This window comes from Colossoma macropomum, unplaced genomic scaffold (genome assembly GCF_904425465.1).
Source record: "Colossoma macropomum unplaced genomic scaffold, Colossoma_macropomum, whole genome shotgun sequence".
Taxonomy (NCBI): domain Eukaryota; kingdom Metazoa; phylum Chordata; class Actinopteri; order Characiformes; family Serrasalmidae; genus Colossoma; species Colossoma macropomum.
In genome coordinates this window covers 5,377,922-5,401,093 of record NW_023494786.1, presented here as the reverse complement: position 1 = coordinate 5,401,093, position 23,172 = coordinate 5,377,922, and the positions used below count along the sequence as shown (strand labels likewise).

Here is a 23,172-nt window from a genome sequence, read left to right as displayed (position 1 = left end):
ATACACATTAAAGCTCAATATAGCATATAAAACCGAATTTCTTTGTAAAATAACAACAAACGAAAAAAGAAAAGAAGAAGAAAAAAAAAACAAATAAAAAAAAAACAGTACCAGTTGGGATTTCAATAAAACTGAAGAGCTTTAACACAATTTACAAAATTTCTTGTTTTGCTGCAGGCAGTAAATTAACATATGTAGATGTGCAATGACATGGATCCGTGTGGACAAAGGTCATATGTGTGGCATTTTTCAAATGATGTATATACAGCGCTCGTCAGGGTTAAATTAATGATCATCAAAAAGTAAGCTTTTAAGGGGAATTTTTTAACCAGTCTTTCTTTTCCAGTCTAGAGAGACATCAGCCCAAAAAGAGTAAGAAAATATACAACAGAAAAATAAATGTTCAGTGGATTCTGTAGCCCCCTTTAGTAAAAAAAAATGCATGCAAAAAACATTCGTCTCTCACATAGAAAAACAGCGGGTGTTATTTGTAATCGCACGGCTGGAGGTCTTAGCGGTTTCGGTTCTGGAGGTGTGGCCAAGAAGTGCAGTGCCTCTCCTAGAGTGATTACACTTCTCTCTTAGGTAATCAAGGGAAGAGATTACTGCTAGTCCAATTCCAAGAAGCGACGGATTCACCTCGCTCACCTCACAAATCACAGACCAGACGATACACTGAGCCACTATGATCTCTCAGCGAAATGGGAAAGTAGACAGGCGCACAGAGAGCGAGCTTGTGCTGGGTGGGATTTTTAGCCTGTGCGTTTCTTTTCTCTTTTAAAATTAAAAGTAATACGGTAATAAAGTCATAAGTAGATGGTGGCTTTGTTTAGGGTAATTTTAATTTTGTTTGCTTGAGCACAGTCCTTCATTCAGAATTGAGGGGTCTGGGTGGGATCACTTTGACACCCTCAGTTTTGTGACCAACGCTGCCGCCTACAGTCTTGTGCGCGTATTTAAAGGGGAACTCCACCGATTTTTACACATTTCTACATAATTAAATGATTGAAATTTAAACAAAGCCTTGCAGAGTGGTTTGATGTGAAATGTTCCGTTCTAGAGAAACTGAATTATCGTGATAGTGTTGGTGATAGGAACCAGACATGTGAAGAGGTGAATGGTGAAATCTTCCCTACAGAAAGTTATGGTTAGATATATGCTGGCTGATGTCTGACATATTGTTTCATAACAGTTGTGTGATAATGTTTTGGCTTAAAATCCATTTTAATCTATTAATTTTACTCCATTCATGGCGGAGGGGTGCATGCAGGGCATTACAAGGCAAAATAGTCCCCAAAGAAAACTCACTATTTTCAGATTTATGGCTGTTTTACCATTCACTACCTTCACATGTAGGTTCACTGGTGGTTTTGAAGAGTAAATAAAATTGCTATGTTTGTATTGTAGACATTGTGACCCCTGGTACCTATCACCACCACTGTAAAGAAATCAGAGTCTTTCTCAGCAAATGAATCATTTCACATCAAATTACTCTGAATGACACTGTTTACATCACAAGGACCGAATTATTCAGAAATTTTGAAATATTGGTGGAATTCCCTTTTAAGCATGTGCTGTTAGAATGCATGCCCACTAACCCCCTCACAAATATATTTGAAAGTACAGATTCAAGTCTGCTCAGCTATCCATCATGATCCAGGCTTTTGTTCTCTTTATTAATAATAATAATAATAATAATAATAATAATAAAAATAATAACTTTCTTTGTACAACAGTTCATACTGGTAGCAGCTCAAAGTGCTTTAGAGACAAGTAGTAAAGTTCAATAACAGTAATAAAACAAAATAAAGTTTTTAAGATTCTTATATAAACGTTATTTGCTTTATTAAATATGGTTCCTCTAATATGATTTGTTTACATATGGTTGTGCTGCACTTTTAATGTTCATATATGTTCAGTGTTCTGTTGCTGATGCTGACTGGATTAAAGGTTAATAACGATTTGAAAAGATGTGTTGTAGCTGCATATGTAGATGATATAAAAGTGTTAAAAAATCAGAGTGAATAAGAAAGAGTTTATAAACATTTTGGATTGGAGGTCGAAATGAAAGGGACGTGATGAATATCGATGTCAAAGACGAAATAAAGGTTCTTGGTATTTATATCAGTGATGAATGTTCAGTTAAAAAGAGTTGGGAGAAAAAATGAAAGAGTGTGAGAAGTGGACTCACTGGAATATTTGTTATGATTCAAGAGTGAAACTTATCAAAACCTTTGTTTTATCTAAACTAATGGTTTTGTCAATTGTTTTTGCACCAACTGATGCTATAATATTGAGACTGAACAAACTGTGTTAAAACAATATGGGGAAATAATAGAGAGCTGACTAGGGGAGAATATTTATATAGAAGTAAGGGAAATGATGGTCTCGGCGCTGTTTAAAGTGGGAGCAAACTGAAAATAAGTTTTTGTAGATGTGTCAGTGCTTGTATGGATAGAAAAGCAGGATAGATTGGCAATATTTAAGATATTGGTAACACTTTATAATAAGGGTACATGAACTGGCAATAATTAAGGCATTTACTAATGAATAACTAATCAGAAAGTAATGAGTCATTAATCAGTAACAAATGAATAAGTCATATATTAACAACCACAAGACTAAATTACTAACTCATGTACTAATGAATGAAGATGAAGGTAATAAAGGCTTTATTCAGTGCCTGAATTAATTAGGAATTCATGTGTTAATTAAGCATACAAAAAGAATGTTAGTCCACGTTGGCGAACTGCCAGAAGCTCTGTTAGTTTCATTCTATTCATGTAATTTATGATTACCTATGTCATACTGCAATGTCATACTGTTACAACAGAAACATAAAATGTTGTATGTTTAATAAACTGTAAACTAGTTTATTTACTGAAAATAGGCATTTGATTTACTTAAAACTGTGAATTATCTTAATATATGCCACAGTTATTCTGAGAAATACCACCTTCAGAAAATGAAAATGTATTTCCCATTATACATCTATTTTTCTTTTTAAAAAAATTGCTATATCTAAATGTTTTATTAATGGAAACAGCATTTTGCAATGTAACACTTCAACACTGGAAATTACTGCTATATTTCTTCGCCAGTAAATGGCAGTAATTGCATTAAATGCTAAATGTCAAGCGGCCATAGAGTCTTGAGTGAATATCTCTAGTACAACGTTTAAGAGAAGTGAATGAAAAGAATTGAAATAATAAAAAAAATCAATATTTCTCTTTTTGCCTTTTTGCAATATTTCACATTTTTCTTACTTTTAGTTATGAGTTATGCATATGCATACTGTATTATATATGTAATTTACATCGCAGATATAATATTTACACGTGTATTGTTGTCACCTCTTTTTAGACTAAGGTGTAAAACATGCAGCTGTTATCTGTGGTGAAACAGAACGGATTTGCAGGAACTATTGTTTCTAAATTCGTTATAAAGTAGCTTAAATATTTGGTTTGGTGCTTAGTTATTTGCAACAAACCTTTTTGGTTTTGATAGTAAGGTGTTTGTATTTCTCATGAGCGTCGTGTGATTGTAGTAGTAATATGTGGCGTCAGGCGCGTCTATTCTGTCTGGTTGAAATCACATGATAATTGTATGCTGCTTGGTTTGTTATTCCTCCTTTGACAGCGACTCTTATTGTGAAGGGCTATGTGTGAGGTGGCAGTGCTTCACAGGGCCTAGTAGTAAACAGACTGAGCCGAGACAGCGAGAGTTTTTCAGTAAAGCTGAGTCACAGACTCAATCTTCAGCTTGTGTGAGTTATTTGGAAACACCGCTGCAGTATGAATATCTCCGTGACTTTAATTAGCTAGCAGTTCTGTCCATTTTACAGATGTTTGTGGAACTACAGAACCAGTATGTATTGGTTTCTCTTCATTTTCCGTGATACAGTGACAGATTCACGTGCTCTGGTTCTGTGTATTGTGTAGAAGTCATAAGATGATAATAAAATATGTTTTTTTATTCCTGTGAATTTCGTCAATGTCATGTTTTCATATGAGCCATATTGTAGTTACTTATCCTTCATCTCTGTTCTTGAGAGGGCAAAAGAATGACTGAATGACATTTTGGTAAGTAAAATGATTAACCCCTGCTATTTTATTAGCTCATGAACTCATCATGAAGAATTAGTATAACTTATAATCAGTAATGAAGTGTGATTCGCTCATCACTTTCAGGGGCACCAACATGAATTCATTATGAAGAATCAGTATTTAATGAGTAATAAGGTGTGACTGGTTCATCACTTTACTTTAGGGGGCACAAACATTATGAATTCATCATGAGTTATCAGTAATCACTGCTTTCTTTATAGTTAATTGAGAATTGAGACTGTATAGTTTTGTATTTTTCTCACTCTGACACACCTCAACCAGCACAACAGGAGCTTGTAAATTAGCAGTTGAGTTCAATCAGGTGTACTAGATCTGGGAAAGCACAAAAATGTGCATAGAGTTAAGGATTCTTATGACCCCAGGAGAAATATACTCCAATAATTAACTCATTTCTGAGTTCAGTGGTAACTGTAGGCTAAACTTCCCTCATGAGGCACTGTGTATCAATACAGGAGTTAAAACATGTCATATTATTAACATGAAACATGAATTAAAACTATGGCAACTGTCACAAATGAGGACTAGTAGTGTAAGCTTTTAATTTTACTAAACAGTCACTAGGTGGGTAGAAACAGACGAGGTAACATAAGAAATCAAAAACAATAAACTCAAGACCTGACAGATAGAAACAGGCAAATACAAGGGCTGCTTACACAACATGATGAAGAAGAATGACTAGATGATGAGAGGATGGAGCTATAAAAAAAAAAAACAGTTGACTTTAATAGGCATAATATTCCAGAGCACTGTGTCTCAGGGGATCTTGTGAGAACATTAATACATGAATTCCTAATAAATTCAGGCACTGAATAAAGCCTTTATTACCTTCATCTTCATTCATTAGTACATGTGTTAGTAATTTAGTCTTGTGGTTGTTAATATATGACTTATTCATTTGTTCCTGATTAATGACTCATTACTTTCTGATTAGTTATTCATTAGTAAATGCCTTATTTATTGCCAGTTCATGTACCCTTATTATAGTGTTACCAAGATATTAAAAGAAAAAAAAATGTTCCTCATTATAAGCTTTTATTTGTTGATTTTTCAGAAAAGTATAAAGTTTCAAATATGAATTGGACAATGCGGTCAAATAAGTCATTTTATAGGAACATAACTGATCATATTTATACAGTTTGGTGATTGTAATAAAAAAGGCAATGATTTTTAAAAACTACTGTCTTGTTTTGCAAAAACTACTGACTGTTTTTAAAAAACAAAGCCAGAATATTTTGAGAAAGATACTATTGCTCACTTGATTGTTGATTCTGTAGAACAACAGAAATATGGGAACAGTTTCAGAGACACGGTTTGTAAATAGAGTGTACCAGGAGAAATATTATATATGGTGTTTTTTTATTTGAATACACTTTTAATAAAATAATTCTGTTTTGGTTATGTATTTGCATAATAATATACCAAATATGACTAACTAGAGCTAAAATGTCCAGAGAAAATGTTATCTTATTTCTTCTAAACAAGTTATCAAACAATGTGTAGTTAAAATAAAAGCAAAATATGAAATTATAAAGATTATAAAAAATACTATGCTGTCATGGCATATTTTGATGTGTCTTTAATAAAGATGAATTAAATTTTGAAAATGTACAAAATGTAATGTCTACATTGAATTTTAAAATAATGACAAAATATTTATATAATAGGACATACTTGTAAAAATGTCAGTGTTTCTGATATTTGACTGCTGTTGTTATAGAAGTGATGTATATGTTACATTGTATTGTATTGTTGAAATGTAATGTAATAGTTCTTTAAGCTCTCTAAAAACTGCAAAGTGTGGCTTGCTGGCCAAAGTTGGCCCTTGAGGACGTTTTATTTGGACTGCCAGAAAGTTACCCACAACCCCTATAGCCCACCTCCACCCTATGAGAGAACGAACTAATTTTCATATTATATGTAACTTATTCAATTCATATTTTCCCTTTGTATTTTCAAAGGGAAAATATGAACAGTTTTCAACAACTGTAGTGTTATAAAAAATATGAACAGTTTTCAACAACAGCAGTGTTATAAAGTACATTTTAATAGCTTTCTACCTTATTTATTTAAGAATTTTACTCATATTTTTATCTTTATTTGTGACTTTTTGGCCCTCAGCCAACCACAAACTTTGCACTTTGGTCCCCCAAGATGAAAAGTTTGGGCATCCCGTTCTATTAGCTCTATTTCATCTTAAATAACTGTTTGAACACCCTTGGTCAAGCCAAGTCAAGTCAAAGTTTATTTATATAGCAGCTTCCAGGTCCAAACCCCTAGGAGCAAGCCAATGGCAACAATTGCAAGGAAAAACTCCCTAAGAGCAAGAGGAAGAAACCTTGAGAGGAAAGAAAACTCAAAACTCAAAACAGAGAGCCCATCCTTCTCTGGTCGACACCAATAGCAAAACAATAACAGAAGAGCATACAGAGCATAAGGTTTTACCAATAGTATAAAATATTAAAATACAGAAAAGGGTTGAAGCAATGTCCATCCATCCATCCATCATCTAAACCGCTTATCCTTCTGGGTCGTGGTGGGGTGCTGGAGCCTATCCCAGCTGTCATGGGGCGGAAGGCAGGATACACCCTGGACAGGTCGCCAGTCCATCGCAGGGGGTTGAAGCAATGTCTGTGATAAAATAGTTGGTGTCTGTGCAGCAGCAGCATCATCAGGAGGGTCAGTTCATGCAGGAGAGGTTTGAGGTCAATGCTTTGTTGATTTAATAAGTGAAAATAATTTAACTCATTCTCTAAAGGGAACACAACATGACAATTTTCTGCAAATTTTGATTTCTGTTTACTTGCTGAGGTGAATGTATTGGGGGAAAAAATCAAAATAGAAAATGTGTCAAAACTTTTGTACAGGCCATGTTTTTATTTTGTTATATTTTATAATTATGCAGTCAAATGTACAAAAGTGCGTTCTCTGTAGAGGATGTGTAAACTTATTTTCACTTAAAAAAGCAACAAAACATGTCATGTGACCAGGGGCCCCTAAAAGTTTGCTTACGAGATGCCAATAATTTTAAATTTCTTTAAAAGGCCCATATCCTTCAGTTTCTTGTATTGTTCTGTTATCCATGAGGTCCACTTATGACGTGTATATTGTTTATGTACCGAAAACAATCATTACAGTCATAATTTGTTTTTCCATGGCCATTTTTCTCTCTCTATCTATCCCTTAGAATGAAACACGCTGTTTTTGTTATTGCACCTTTAAGATTAATATATGTAAATAATGTCTATTTTGATTGGCTACCCTGAAATACTTCTTATAACTTCAGCATGAATGGGCAGGGTTAAACGGATGTAGGCTTAAAGGGTGGATATATGTAAATGTGCTGTTTTTTTATCACATCACAAAAAATTTTTAACATGGGCTGTTTTTTTAGCTTATTTTCCCTACATGGACTGTATGAACTGGGGAGTGATTGGTTGTTGTTTTTTTTTAAACTAACAAAGTTTACATACTACATCAAAGTCTTTTATTCCACAGAAGTGAGCAAGGTAAATTAGGTTTTCCATGATATTGGCCCTTTAAATCTTAGTGTATTTTTATTGGTGTTAGAAAGAGATTCGAGAGGTTTACTTCTGTTTACTTTTTTGACATATTTAACAATATTTTGATAATACCAGAAACGATGTTCATTTTAGTCACTCATGTCACAAACTGGAATATACAGCAAAATAGCGTTCACTGCTGTCGAGGGATTTGATTTAAATCCCTGCATAGTGTGCACTCACTGGCCCCTCCACTCCTCTGTCCCTGTCACAGTTTTCTCTAGGGACAGCTGCAGATGTAATCCAGTCTGACAAAGAGAGAGAGAGAGAGGGAGCTAGAGAGAGACAGAGAGAAAGGCGACTATCTTACATCATAGCACAACTGGGTTCACAGAGTACAGGCTCGTGTGCACGCACACAAACATACACACATACAGTTTCTTTTTTCTTTAAAAACTCTGGTGCTTGCTCGTCCTCTATCTCACATAAAGATGTGACCATCCTATACGGAGACATATTTACAAATGTTGGCAGAATGCAGACACAACAGGATTTTAAATCAAATCTGTTCAGACTGTCTGCACAGTAGCACTTGGAGCACCTTCATTCCAGTACACACACACACACACACACACACACACACACACACACAGAGCATGCTCATTCCCACATCATCTGCACTTCTGCTGGCCCAACGGTTGTCGTGGCAACGCAACACAACACAGACACTGCCTGGTCTGCTTACATCATTTGTGCCCCATTTTTCACGTGCTACTTTACTCCCTAAGCTCTACTTAAACCTCTATTTTACCCTGTCTGCTCAAACATTTACTCAGACTCCCTCCCACTCTCTCTCTCTCACACACACCCACACATGCATTCATGTTAAGAAATTTATCAGGATTACAATTTCAGGGCACTGTAATATACTGTACACTACTGTGCAAAAGTCGGGGACCACCCTTCCTTTAAACAGCCATTAAGTATTCAATTCATTATTTAATTTTCAGATGTTTCATAATCAGCTTGTGTAAGCAAGCTCAAAGGAAAATAAATAAAAAAACATGAGTTTCCAAAAATAGAGTTAAAAATATTAAAATATATAGAGACAATGGTACTACTAACAATCTAACAGACCTGGTAGATGAGATTCTTTAGCGTCCTCTGATTTTGTTTTGTTTTCACAGTCTGTGCCATGCATACATGTTTGCTCATCAGAAATACACAAAAATATGTGGACACCTGACTATACTAGATGCTTCCATTTCACAGTAATAGCGCTTGCGGTTGACCAGGGCAGATCTAGCAGGGTGGAAAGCTCACAACCTGACTTGTGGTAAAAATGGCATCCTATGGCAGTGCCACGTTTAAAGTTACAAAAGTAAAAATAGTAACCTACAAAAATATTTTATGTGGTAAAAAGTAATTGAACTGGCTGGCTCATGTCTCATTCATAGTGTTTTCTTGAGCTGACTAAAACTAGTTAATTTGCTTGTTACTACATGAGATATTAGTTTATAGGTTGAACTAATAAACCATTTTACAGTGCCACATTTTATGTTTTTTCCAAAATGTTCAGCAAATAGACTTTGATTGTGTATTAAAATGTGCAGAAGTGTGTGTACATATTTTCACTTAGAAAATCAACAAAACATGTAATTTGACCAGGGGCACCCCTCCCCTGTCCTTTGGCAAATCAGATTTTTTTCTTTTTAAGGTAAGTGTTCTGTATCTCCATCCAGATGGATGTAGAGTGAAAGATGAGTGTAGTGGGTGATTGAGGGTATTGAATTATTACAATAGCCCTTCTTAAAATAGCCTTATTATTGTCTGCTCCGGTTATGTGTGTGTAGGCTTATGAGTATGAGTGACGCATGCAAATTTGTTAATATTCACCACTTTTAACACAGAGAAAAACCAAATTGAAGAATACAGCAGAATAGGCTCAATGATTAATACAAGAGTAACAGAGAAGCTGACAAAATGTCTGTTACTCACTGCTATTTAAGTGAAATTACAACACATTTGTATTGAAAACAGCTTCCTATCTAATAGGAAAGAGATGTGTGAACATTTTAATGACTGGATTTCCCAAACATATCACAGATGACATGCCATTACCTTTGCTGTCCTTACTGAAAAAAGGGAAGCCCAGAAAGAATAGTTCTGGTGCTTACATATCATCCAACAAATAAAATATTGGTCGGTCAAAACTACAGCTCAAAACTTTTAAACTTTTCATGATGATATTGATTGCTTCCACTAAGAAACCTCAGTATATATCTAAACAGCAAAAAAATACAGAAATAAAATACAGAAGTCTAATATACGGCAATATATGCATATATTATAAAGGGTCAGGCACATATATTCACATTTCAAATTATATGTATATGTATGTAACTATCAATTATTGGAAGATTTTCAATTATTTTCTACTAAAAGCTGTTTTATGCATGTTGAGATCAGGGACCTTAAAAGGGAATTTGACCAATTTTTCAAAATGTCTGCATAATTCAGTGGTTGAGATATAAACAAAGTGTTTCAGAGTGGTTCGATGTGAAATGATTTGTAGTGAAAATCTTACAGATGGTACACCCTGCACCCTTCATGTATCCCTCTGCCATGTGTTAGACCAAAACTTTATCACAAAACTACCATAAAACACCAGCTGGAGTATTCATAAACTTTTCATATAGTAATTTTCTGTGTGGGAGCGTTTAGCGGTGGACGTCTGATTCCTATCACCGCCACTGTGAGCAATGCTGACTCAGTAAGTTCCTCTAGAATGAAGCATTTCACACAAAACCAGTCTGAATGACTTTGTTTACATATGAATCATTTAATTATGCAGAAATTTTGAAAAATAGGTCAGATTCTCCTTCAAGTTATTATAGAAAGTTACTTCAGTTCCAGTATTTTAAACACACATTTTTTTTTACTTTTTTTCTAAAGAAACTGTACTATTATATTGTAAATACATGTTTGTAAATATATATATATATATATATATATATATATATATATATATATATATATATATATATATATATTTTTTACAGTAGTAAAGTCCCAAAAGGTTGAAAAAGAGAACTTCCGCTCAATGTCATGTGACTCACATCGTCATTTTGTTTTCTTCCGGCTTGTAAGTAGGTGATGAAATCATGTGAAAACGAAGTAAGTTTGTAATCTGAATAATCTGACGTGGCTTTTCTGTGAGGCTGACAGTGCTGTCGGAAACGTTTCTTGTCATTGCGAGTTTTGGCTAAAGACAGTAGAGCTTCAGGCCGATTATTTAAACAGCTACATCAGGAAAACACAACACCCAGGCACAAAAGGACAGTGCCAGCCAGCCGAGGCGGTGCAACTTCATTAGGGCTTTTCGCTACGCTCAGAGGTGGGTTTCTGCTCTTCCCCAGTAGTGTTTTTGAAAGAAAGACAGATAGAAATTGTACTACAATGTTATTTCGACTTGACTATGCGCCTGTAATGAATCAACTAGGTTAGCTAGTAACTGTCTGGTTGCGAGAGCTGAAAAGAAGACCCATGTCAGCTTCCTACATCAGTCAAGCTTGACTTAAAAGTAGAGTAAGTGAAATAAGTAAATATAGTAAAAAAGAGCCAAGTAAATAAACAAATAATACATGTGCGGTTAAATTTCTGGAGCTTTATTCGTCAAAATGATTAGGCAAATTCAAGTAACTCAATTTTATAGAGCTTTGTAAAAGGATAACTTAAAGGGAACTCCACCAGTTTTTCAAAATATCTGCATAATTAAATGTTTAAGATGTAAACAAAGCCATTCAAACTTACTGAGTCTGAATTGTTACAGTGGTGGTGACATGAACCAGACGTCCACCTCTAAAAGCTCCCTCACAGAAAGTTTTTGCATAAATTGTTATGATTATGGTGGCTGATGCCGAAGACACTGTTTTATGATGGTTTTGTGATAAAGTTTTGGCTTAAAATGTATTTGAATCCATTTATTTTAATCCATTCATGGTGGAGGGCTACATGCAGGAAATTGTAAGACACCGTAGTCCCCAAAGAAAACATATTTTTTCAAATTTATGACTATTTTTCCATTATCAAGATATAAAAACTAACACAAGTATAGTTTTGGATACTAAATAAAATGGCAAGGTTTGTATTGTAGACCTTGTGACCCCTGGTTCCTATCACCACTGTAAAGAAATCAGAGTCTGCAAATGAACCATTTCACATCAATCCACTGTGAATGAATCTGTTTACATCTCAAGGACTGAATTATTCAGTAATTATATAATTTTATAATTTTAAAAAGTTGGTGGAATTCCTCTTTGAATGACTTAAATGAAGCTTACTAGCTTGCTGAAAGGACAACATGATTTGATTAGTGTTTCTTGCCAAGTCATGTCATTCTAAAGGTGCTGGTGGTTCTTGAATTCGGACTGAGACCTCACTTGGAAACATCATGTTTAGGAGATTAAATCAGCTTTAGTTAGTAATTCTGGTAACAGGTAAGGCCTGGAAAGACCCCAAGCTACAACCAGTTGAGAGAAACCCTATTGGCAGCCCATGGTCAGTAACATGTACATGGTCTGTTGCTAGGACCGAGCGCTATGATGAAATTCATTTTGAATATTGTACTATTGTGATATATCCTAAACATTTGTGGCCAAACGTAGCCATCTGTTGGCCTTGATGCATCTGATCCAGGGGCTTTACAACCTGTATGGTCTGAAAAAAAAAGTTCCATTTATTAGTAATAGATTCAATGCTGTCAAATGCAAATGCTCTTTTCTGTTCTCCTGAGTAGTGACAAACTAACATGGGGTAAAATATAACGCAGATTTTTTAATGTACCTCAACAGGTTAATGTAGAGCATGCTTTCTTGTATGTATGTGCCATCATCAATGATATTTGACAACAATCGGACAAATATTTCTCAAGATTTATACTGAAGACCGTTTTTTTGTACCATGCCACTGCAAGGGTTTTTTGATTACTGACCTACTGACTTACCGTATAAATCACAGAATAATTCACAGCTGAATTATTCTAATCACCCTTTTGGCGACTGTTTGGATGTATGTAAATGAGCATGTACAATGAGAGCAAGCCAGGCTAAAATGCGGCCTCTGTAGGCAGGGTTAGGTGAAACCCACAGCTAAGCCTCCCAGTGAATACAGTTCAGTACAGTTCATTTTCTGGAAATTTTATAAAAATTTGTATATCCAAATACTATGGATGTCATGTAAAGATGCCACTAGTCATTCTAGTGGTACTAGAGTCTGGTCTCGGACTTTTTTCTCATACTTACACTCGGTAGTAATTGTACTTGGACTTGTCTCAGTCTCGGCCATCGGTCCAGTGAAATTAGACTCTGGTTTCAACCAGTCCAATTACCATTAATTTTTTTTTTCTGCATATTTTATAGTTATAGTTTATGTATAGTTTTGCTGACCTCACCAGAATAAACTCAGCACCATCTAGTGGACTGAAAAAGCAATTGATTCTGTTATTCTAGTGCCAAAAAAGAATTTTTTGTATTTGCAATTTATATAATAAAATATCTATACTTAGTGTCTTTGTATCGATACTTGGCATTGTGTATCGATACAATGTTGCCATGCAAAATATTGCGATAAGATGCTGTATCACTTTTTTTTCCCAACTCCTAGGGTACGTAGTAACATTGGCACTTGTGTCACTTTCCATTTGTTCATATATTGCAGATGCTGTAAACATTTTTTATTTGTAGCAGAGATGTGTAAGTTGTTGTTATAAAAACATATTAATCTTGCTCTAATACTTTAAAATGATTTGTCTAAACTGTGCTGTGCTGTAAACTTCAAGGTTTTTCAGGAACAGCAGCAATATTGACCTAATATCTTGTGTCTTGTACTTGTTCTATGAAGCTCTTGTCTTCATAATCATACAGTAACTGTAGCATATCGTCACTGTCATAACAAAACCTTGCATTTTGAAAATTCTTTCCTTTCTTATCTGGTGAATGAATGGACCAATAGGGGGAAAATCCATTATCAATTATTATATCATATTAAAATCAATCAATTATAAATTAATTTATGTTAACTTTCTTCTTGACCTATAAAGTTACCATATCAGAGATACAAGATTTGCAGTGACCTGTTTTTGACTTTCTGTAGTGTAAGACATTTGACCCTTTTGACCTTCTACAATTCTAAGATGATTTTCCACAGTTTTTGAAATAAAAGATAAAATCACTTGGTTATAGGCGAGCAGGTAGGTCAGAGCTTAGTTTTAACCCCAAACTAACATGCATATACAAGGTCTTATATTAGATCACATTAGAATATTGGAATAGAAGGGGAGCCTAAATCTCCAGAGAAACGATTGGACTCCTGTAGTAGGCTGTACTGCCATTGTAACAGTTAGATTATAAAATCATATTCTGGTCCTAAAATCTGATTGGTTGATTGGGAAAACGTTCAGTATACACATATGACTGAACACATCTATTGAATCCTTTATTAATTTTTAAGTATGTTTTTAAAACCTTTGTGCCAAGAATTAGATAAAGAGTTGAATTGTTAGATCATGGAGTGAACATGGTGATGTTAATGATGCTTCTAAATGGTTAGATGCCATAGAACCATCTGTCCCTCTAATCCTGTCCTCAAGGAGGTCCAGTACTAATAGTTAGCCTCCAATACCTGGTATAGCTAATCAGCACTTCATTAAATTACATCAGGTTTGCTGGTGATAGAATTTACATACGATAGCTGGGGATGTTAAGGAGTGATCTGGAACCAGATGTTTGTTCTTCTGACTAGCTCAATGTCAACTTCCTTTTTGAAACGAGTAAATTCTTGTTACGTTTAACTGTATTTATATTGATTTGTTTTTATTCTAATGTTATATGGTGTCCTGGCCCAAGCACTCAGTACTATGTGTGAGTAGGTTATTAGGCCTGACCCTCATTTAGACCCACTTAGCATTCTGTGGTTTGAGCGTTGCACTGTCAGTGCATTCTTCACATTCTCAAACCCTCATATCCAGCTGTGTCTGTGTGTGTCTCTGTACTGTGATCTCTGTTCTGCAACTTTTTTCCCCTGTCCTGTGGGCTTGAGTATTGTGACTGAATAGTTTGTGTGTGTGACCTGCAGGGGTTGGAAGATGCTTGGCACATGCCAGCTGGTCAAGCACATAGCGAAACCCATAGCAACAGCCTCCAGATTCTTTCTGGTTATTAATGTTTACATGCAGACAAAAGCCCAACTAAGTTTTCATTTGGCCTTAGACTGGTCCAGACCAACACGTTGTCATATAAAAGACTAGTTCATTTATACCACTTATATTCCTTATATACCACATCAGCTGAGACATAAAAAACGCTCCCTGTTGGGGTTTGTCACCTTTTAGTCACGGTAAGCTTGGGTTGACCGTGATAATCTAACTTTACTGTTTACATGATATTGTGTTAGACAGGCTAATTATTGGTCTGCATGTAAACATACAATGTACTGTGCAAAAGACCACCTCTTATTAATTTAATTTCCAGTCAGAATGGCCATTAAGTACAGGTTCTTAAGTTTTCAGGAGATGATTTTGAGGAAATTAGATGTAAAATAATCAAATCCACTTGCATAAGGAAGAAGAAAATTAAAGGATGTGAAAGAAAAACATGAGTTTTCAAACTAGATAAAATTAGATTACTATCAGTCATGCACCATAAAGCCTTTAGAAACCTCCCATATGCAAGACCTTGTAGACCACCAAAACTGTCACTGTCAGATAAAGTTATTTAAGCTTTCATTTTGACACAGAGGAGAAAATAAAACTCCACACCTGTTTCAGATCTGTTGTGTTGTGTTTTTGACCTTCCTTCCACTGTGAGAAGACAGCCCAACACTAACAAGGACACTGCTGATATTGTCAGAACAGTAGACTGGCTACCCCATCTTTGAATGTGTTTGAGATTGCATGGAATGTGAGAAGCAGAAAATGCAACCAACTTCTAAGACTGAACTTTGGAGGTGTGGAAAAATGAAAACAAGACTGAAACTGAAAGCAAGACTCCAGAAAAGTATGGAAGCCATATTAAAGGCAAAGCATGGACACAGTTCACATTGATGATTTGGATTATATTCAGGTGTTGAGGCTTCTATTAAAAACTTATACTTAATGGCTGTTTTCAATAGAAATTAAATGAATAAAAGAAGGTCTCTGACTTTTGCACGTGTGTGTGTGTGTGTTTTGAAATAGTGACGGACAGCAGTGTTCAGATCTGTTTGTTAATTATGTTGTAATGTCAGTTTGTGCATGTGTGTTTTCATGTGTCTTACAGATGCGTAACAGACAGCGAGGTGTTAGTCTTGGACTTCTGTTGCTGGCTTCTCAGGTGTTCCAGCTGGGCATAGACAACATTCCCCCTGTCACATTAGCAACACTGGGCCTCAATGTCTACCTCTTTCTTTTTCCCGTTAAGCCCCTCCTTCAGGTAATGACAAGTTATTTATTTTAAGTCACAGTTTACCCATGCTTTGCCCACATGAGAATGTTTGTAGCAATTGTTGCACACTTGGACAGTTTCTACAGAGTCTGAGCTGTGCACTACAATTTCTTTTTAGATGGGATGGTATTTTGCAACATTCTGTAAAGCTTGTCCAACCTTGCAACTGTAGCTGTAAAAGAAAGCATTTGTGTGTGGAGCACAGGTCAATTACATGTTGAAAGATGCCATTAATTTTGTGACCAGGTGTGATATGGAAGGACTTGTAGGCTTCTGCTGACATGGCGTATGTGTATGTGTGTGTATCTCCAGACATGTGTGAGCGTGCAGCAGGCTTATTGGAGTGGAGACTGGTATCGTCTCCTTTTGTCCCCATTCCATCATGTTGATGACTGGCATCTCTATTTCAACATGGTGTCCTTGCTGTGGAAAGGAATTAAACTGGAGACCAGGTTGGGCGGAGCCTGGTTTGCTTACTTGCTGTCTGTCTTCTCTCTGCTCACTGGATTGGTCTACTTGCTCCTGGAGGCAGGACTCGCACAGCTAACCGAGGATCCGTCCTATACCATGCAGTGTGCTGTGGGTTTTTCAGGTAAATGAGTGTCTGTTTGTCGCAGGGATGTGGGAACGTGTTTTAAGTTGGGGGTGCTGAAATTTTAAGCAGCATATATGTGATGTGAACGATGACGTCATTCTAAATTATTTGCCTTTTTTTCGTTAGAATTTTTGATACTTTACATCAAACAATATGTGTCATACTGCACTCTAATGAGGCGAGAGACAGTAATAAATACATATAACTGACACCTCAGACAGCTGATACACATCCTTACTCTGCTCTCTCATTCTGGATTAACTTCATGCAAATTTACTAAGTGGTGACCAATCAGATTGCTGCTATGTGGCATGGTAATCGATTGTGTCGTGCCCAGTCTCATGGTGGTTTAACACTCACACTGAGCGGGAGATATATGACTGATAAAACGTTATTATTATGTTAGATGATTTATTTAAGCTTAAAAACCGTATTAGGCTGCCTTGGCATTCAGAACTGGCCTCTATCTCTAGCCCCTTCAGCTTCCCCACTTCCTACGTCTCTGGTTTGTGGCATTGTTTTTGTAAGGAAACAGTTTGGTGAAATATGAAATTTACACAGTTTTCCGCTTACTTAAATGTAGCTGACCAGCCAAGACGTGTCCATAGTCCAAAGTTTGTATCTTTATTTTTGCACTTAAGGCTGATGTTGCTAAGTAAAGGAAGCTTATCATCACTAGTTTAGCATTGTGTATCGTGCATGGCTAAGTCATTACACACTTCTAAAGACATTGTTTTGCTAAGTAATACCATTTGTACTTCTTCAGTTTCATCACATAGCAAATAGATTGTGGTAAAATTAAATATGCAGATCAAATCAAAACAAAACTGTTTGCTGAGAAAGGAAGTTCTGGGTTCAAGATTGCTGCTACTACTGTTTTAGCAATACAGCGTGTTGTACAGGGTGAGAAACTGCATAACGTCACTGTTGGAATAAAACTTTGTATGTCTGAAATGGTAACCTTTCAGGAGAAGAAGAAAACATTCTTAAATTTTACGGTAGATTAATGTAACAGGAAAAGCCATTTCTGTTGGTTGTTTTCTCATGTCCTCATGTCCATGTCCTGGCATGTTAAAATCATTCCATATAGAAAACAAAAAAAAGTTTTGTTCTGACAGAAACGATAAGCAAGTTTATTTGAGATTACTTAACAACTCGAAATGGTTTGAGACCAGTGAATGATGACTTAGGCCTGCAGTTTGCACAGTGCTAATTGTATGGATAATATCTTAATTAATTTTTTTTTCTCTGAAATGTGTCTGATAACCAACAGTAAATTGGTTTTTTGGCCAAACTGTTCTTTTTAACATGGATGTTCTTTTAATATGAATATTCGTCCATATTTCAGGGGCCACCTCCAGTGACACTGTGCTTTAGTCCAAGTCCAGCTGTTAGACTTAATGTTTCTGTGAGAAAACTGTTTATTACTGTCCATTGCAGGTGTACTGTTTGGGTTAAAAGTGGTGAATAATCATTATAATCCGGGTGGAATGAAATACATCATGGGAGTGCCTGTGGCCAATCGCTATACCTGCTGGGTGGAGCTTATCCTCATTCACATTATGAACCCAGGGTAAGACTGAGGGTGATATATATATATATATATATATATATATATATCTATATCTATATATATATATATATATATATATATATATATATACACACACACACACACACACACACACACACACACACACACACACATTTATTAGCCTTTATCTACCCTGTTTATCAATGGTTGTTCATTCTCACTGCAGTGACACTGACATGGCAGTAGCAAGTTAGTGTGTGCTGCACTTATACAAGTTGATCAGAAACAGCAGGGTGTTACTGGAGTTTTATGTAGTTTAGTATATATATACACCAGATAAAAATAAATGAAAAATAGAATAAAAAATAGATACAAGGCTGGTATACTTAACTAATTGGCTGGTGAGTGTGTAGGCCTGCTGTACAATGCTTAATCTCTCTCTCTCTCTCTCTCTCTGCAGGACCTCATTTGTGGGCCACCTGGCTGGTATCCTGGTTGGGCTTCTCTACACTACTGGGCCACTCAAGACACTCATGAAGACGTTTGCAGGTGAGTAGATGTTCAGGTGTAAACATGTAAGTTTTAGACATAAAAGGTCTTATCGGTATAAAAATTAATACATTGCCTCATGATATGAATTCGTCCATATTATGGATGCCGTGATCCATTTACAAAAAAATCCTACCGCAAAGAGACCCGGCCCCACGACAGATAAAATATTGAGCATTAAATTGTAAAAGTGTAACACAATTTAAAAATAACACCGCTATTTACAATGTTGGTGTAGCTTCATACTTCTTACTTTGCGATGTATAATAGTGTCATTAATTATGACTATTGTCCTTATGATGATACAGATTTGTTGTGACAGTCGACATCACTGACATACATTTTGCCATATAGTCTATACAGAATAGTCATCATGGTTTAAACATTTTTCTACAGTATATAAGTTCAGAATGGATGAGTTTTTGAGCTGTGGGTGTTTTATAATTGGCCATATAGCCAAATTAAGTGACTTGAATATTGTGATATGGATTAAAAAAAAAAGATTTAACATGGGAATCAGTAAGCAACATATAGCTATGAAATAGCCATAAAAATTTACTGTAGCTTGCTATGATCAGAAGTTCAAGTTCAGTGGTACGTTGTCAGTAGTGTTGCTGTTCTTAAGATGCTTACAATGCATAGACATGCTAGCTGGCTCATTAATTTCTTACATCATGACATGTAATACCAACAGGTCGTGTGAGAGTATTCGGAAAAGCACAAGGGACATTCAGAGTCTACTTATAGGTAGTGATTACGAATATATAATATATAGTCATAGCACAAAATGTACCTGCCCCATAAATCTTGTAAAATGATACTTTGAGTAAAACGATGTGATTTTGAGAGTTTGTGATAAATAAGCACTTCTGTTCCAGAACAGTTAAGGATGATTATGTTTTAAGCTGTTTAGTTGCTGGCAAAATACTGTTTGTTTCTGTTTTTCTTTTTTGTTCCTCCATGCATATTTACATATCAGAATTATTTATACATCACTGTCACCAGAATAAACAGTTAAAGGATTAACAGTAAACGATTAACAAACACTTCTTTTGTCCCTCAGGTTTTGTAAGCTCTAATGGAAACTATGGCGGGCCTTACACATACTATAATTCTTCAGGTAAGTAGTCTCCAGAAATACTCAGCATAACAGAAAGCTGTTGAGATCATATAATTTCTAGTAGCATATTGCAGTATGACTTTTGTCGTCATGTCCTCTTTGAAATGTTTTATTTATTTATTTCCTACAGGTTACAGTGGATATGGAATGCCAGACCCTCCACACAGTTCGTCATATTATGGACAGGGCCCATATGGCTCCTACAACTCTAACACCTCCTACAGCGAGCAGTATAACACAAATGGGCCGTCTGCACCACCTCAGCATCCATACTCAGCTGGGCTATCAGAAGAAGAGCAGTATGAGGCAGCCATTAGGGCCAGCCTTCGTGACCAAGGTGGGAATGATGATTATGGGTAAAAGGCAGCAGAAACGGCCAGGAAACCCAAATTATTTGCTATTTTTAATAACTTGCTAATTCTACCTGAACAGTGTATAAATTCTGAATTTGTTATTTTGAAAATGTTTTGCACTTTCAACATCAATTCTAAGTTTTTTAACACAAAAGACGTTAACAATGGGTAGCTGTCCTATAACCTTAATTTTGTATGATAATAATAATAATAATAATAATAATAAGAAGAAGAAGAAGAAGAAGAAGAAGAGGAAAAAAAAGAAGACCTTTATTTGTAGATAACTTTTAATTCTGTAGCAGTACTGTACTTCAATGTACATTTCAACTAAACAGTAAGTTTAAAAAATAGAAGGAAATAGAAAAAAGGTAAATAATGGCCATAAAAATAAAATAAAAGGTTCAATGGAAAGATAATGCATTCATTCATGTTTAGGATAAAAACTCTGTTTCATGTATAATTTCTTTCTTTAAGCACCATTTATGTGTTTGAACATTGCTAGAAGTTTGTTTCTGCTGTCACCTACAGGCCCAGCAGCAGAATTTCTTACAGACACTTACAGAGCTCTGGTCAAACCACTGTTTTTTCTGACTAGGTTTTATGTGTGTTTTGTAGGGGGCTCCACTCAAACCAGACCATCATATGGATTTAATGTCAACTCTGACCCACCCATTGAAGAAATGCGCCGACGCCGACTTCAGAGGTTTGACAGTTGAAGTCTTAAAATATGAAGAGAATGATATTGAAATGTTTACAAGTTACAAAGGAGCGCTTGAAACAACCAATCCAAAGGATAAAAGGATGATTCTGTGGCTCAAGGTGGCAGAAGAATTCATCAACACTGTGATGTCATCACTGGCCGCTCTTCACGAAAAACTCTTCACAGTATCCATCTACCATTTGCTAGACCACTTATCAACAACATTGCATTTGTATGTATGTATGTAGTGGTATTTACAGCTAACTAGTCATATAGTCATAAGTAACATCATTATGGCAGGTTAAATTACTCTGAACAAGCTTTCCTGGAATGTAGACTTCCTTTCCTGGAATACTATTTAAAATGCCTTAGGCTAACTTGTCCTGTCACTGGGAATTCTACTTTTAAGATCTTTTGTATGCAGGAAACGTATTCAGTGTCTCTAATGCTGTGCACTTCGCTGATTTGTGGATTTAAGATTTAAGTTTTTGTATATTGGGGTGTCAAATGAATGTAAACGAATGTAATGAACTTATGCTTACTTAACCATTTTAAGTGAAGCTATTCTGGTAATGCCATGATGTGCATATTTTTAAACTTAATACTTTTACTATGCAGTTTTTGGGGTCTTAAACAGTTTGCACTGAGAGATGCAGGGGTCAATGTGACTTTGCTTAGCATTTCACAAACAGCATCGCTCTTAAGTTATTTTTGGTATTATGAAAGTTTATTTTTGTAAACAGAAAATAAATCATACATTCTGTAGTGTTGAGAGTGAGTGTTGTTTTTTTGCATGCTTAATTTCCAGGATTAGTCCTCACATAACTGCAAGAACTCTTTGTAATGGAAAACTTGAACATTTAACAACCTGATCTCTATATCATGTGTTACATTGTCATGGACAAAAATGCCTTCTATTAAAATTGTGTTTTAACAGGCTTCCATTTTCTTAGTACAGGGAAAAATGTCCAAATTATCTGTGGTAATTTACGCTACAGAAAGCCTAAATTAAGCTCTACAGTTTAACATTTGTGTGAGTACAAGTTCATTTTTCAACAAGATAAAAAAGGAGAATGTTTGTATTTAACAGAAAATTACACAAAAGCCTCAACAACTAAATGTAATTTTTTCAGTATTAAATGTGTCCACCTTTTACCTTCATTGCAGCTTCAGTTCTTTTCAGGAGACTTGCTTTTAGTTTTTTCTGAATCTGCAAGGATATTTTACATACCATATGTTTAGTCTTAAAAGTTGGTTGCATTTTCTGCTTCTCATGATCGAAGTAATCCCAAACACATTTAATGACGAAGGAGGCCTACAGAGAGGAGGTCAGCTTCCTGACGCACTAGTTCCAGAACAACCTCTCTCTCAATGTTGACAAGACCAAGGAGCTCATAGTGGACTTCAGGAAGCAAAAGAAAGTGCACACCCCCTTCACCATCAATGGAGCCACGGCAGAGAGGGTCAGCAGCTTCAAGTTCCTCGGTGTTCACATCACAGAGGATCTGACATGGATAGAACACACCACACGGGTGGTGAAGATGTCTACATCTATATCCTATCCCCTGTGTACCGTGCATCTCGTTTATTATCTGCCTCAGACTCACTAACTGCACATAGAGATGTGTACAACAGTACATATCAGTTTTATTCAATAAGTTTTATTTCATAACTTTTTACTGTGTACAACTGAACATTGGAAATAGTGCAATAGTAGTGTGTATTCTGTATATATTTAGAGTCTGTTTATATATTTCTTTTTTCTTCATATATATATATATATATATATATTTTGGATTTGAATTCTACAAGGAGCTACGCACCTAAGATTTTCACTCACCTTGCACCTGTGTAAATGTGATGTGACAATAAATGTTATTTCATTTCATGTTGAGGTCTCACATTCAACACCACCCCAGAGTCCATCATCATCACTGAATGTGTTGATACACCAGCACTACTGGCTGAATATGTTGAGTCTTCCAACACCAGAAGCTTCTTTGTTTGATCTGCATATTTTGCTCATTTCCTTTTCTCAGTGGGGGCTTCTTGACAGCTACACATCCTTTCCCATAGACCCATAGTGCTGCGTTGTCTTATCACAGTGGTCACACTGGTCTTGCTTGTACAGCTGAATCCCTTTTCCTCTATATCTTTTAATAATTTTTATATCATTAACTTTAGGTTTTGGAAGCATGCGGTTTATAATTTATT

At 35.7% G+C, this 23,172-nt stretch overlaps 1 protein-coding gene across 1 annotated transcript; it reads left to right on the top strand.

Moving 5' to 3' along the window:
• The first annotated feature begins 10,752 nt into the window (after window positions 1-10,752).
• On the top strand, window positions 10,753-21,723 carry rhbdd1 (rhomboid domain containing 1). Its single transcript, XM_036558513.1, has 8 exons — window positions 10,753-11,024; window positions 15,943-16,095; window positions 16,420-16,699; window positions 18,143-18,275; window positions 18,697-18,785; window positions 19,849-19,905; window positions 20,036-20,242; window positions 20,874-21,723. Exons 2-8 carry the CDS (start codon window positions 15,943-15,945, stop codon window positions 20,972-20,974), a joined length of 1,020 nt encoding a protein of 339 aa, XP_036414406.1. The 5' UTR covers window positions 10,753-11,024; the 3' UTR covers window positions 20,975-21,723.
• Window positions 21,724-23,172: the final 1,449 nt, after the last annotated feature.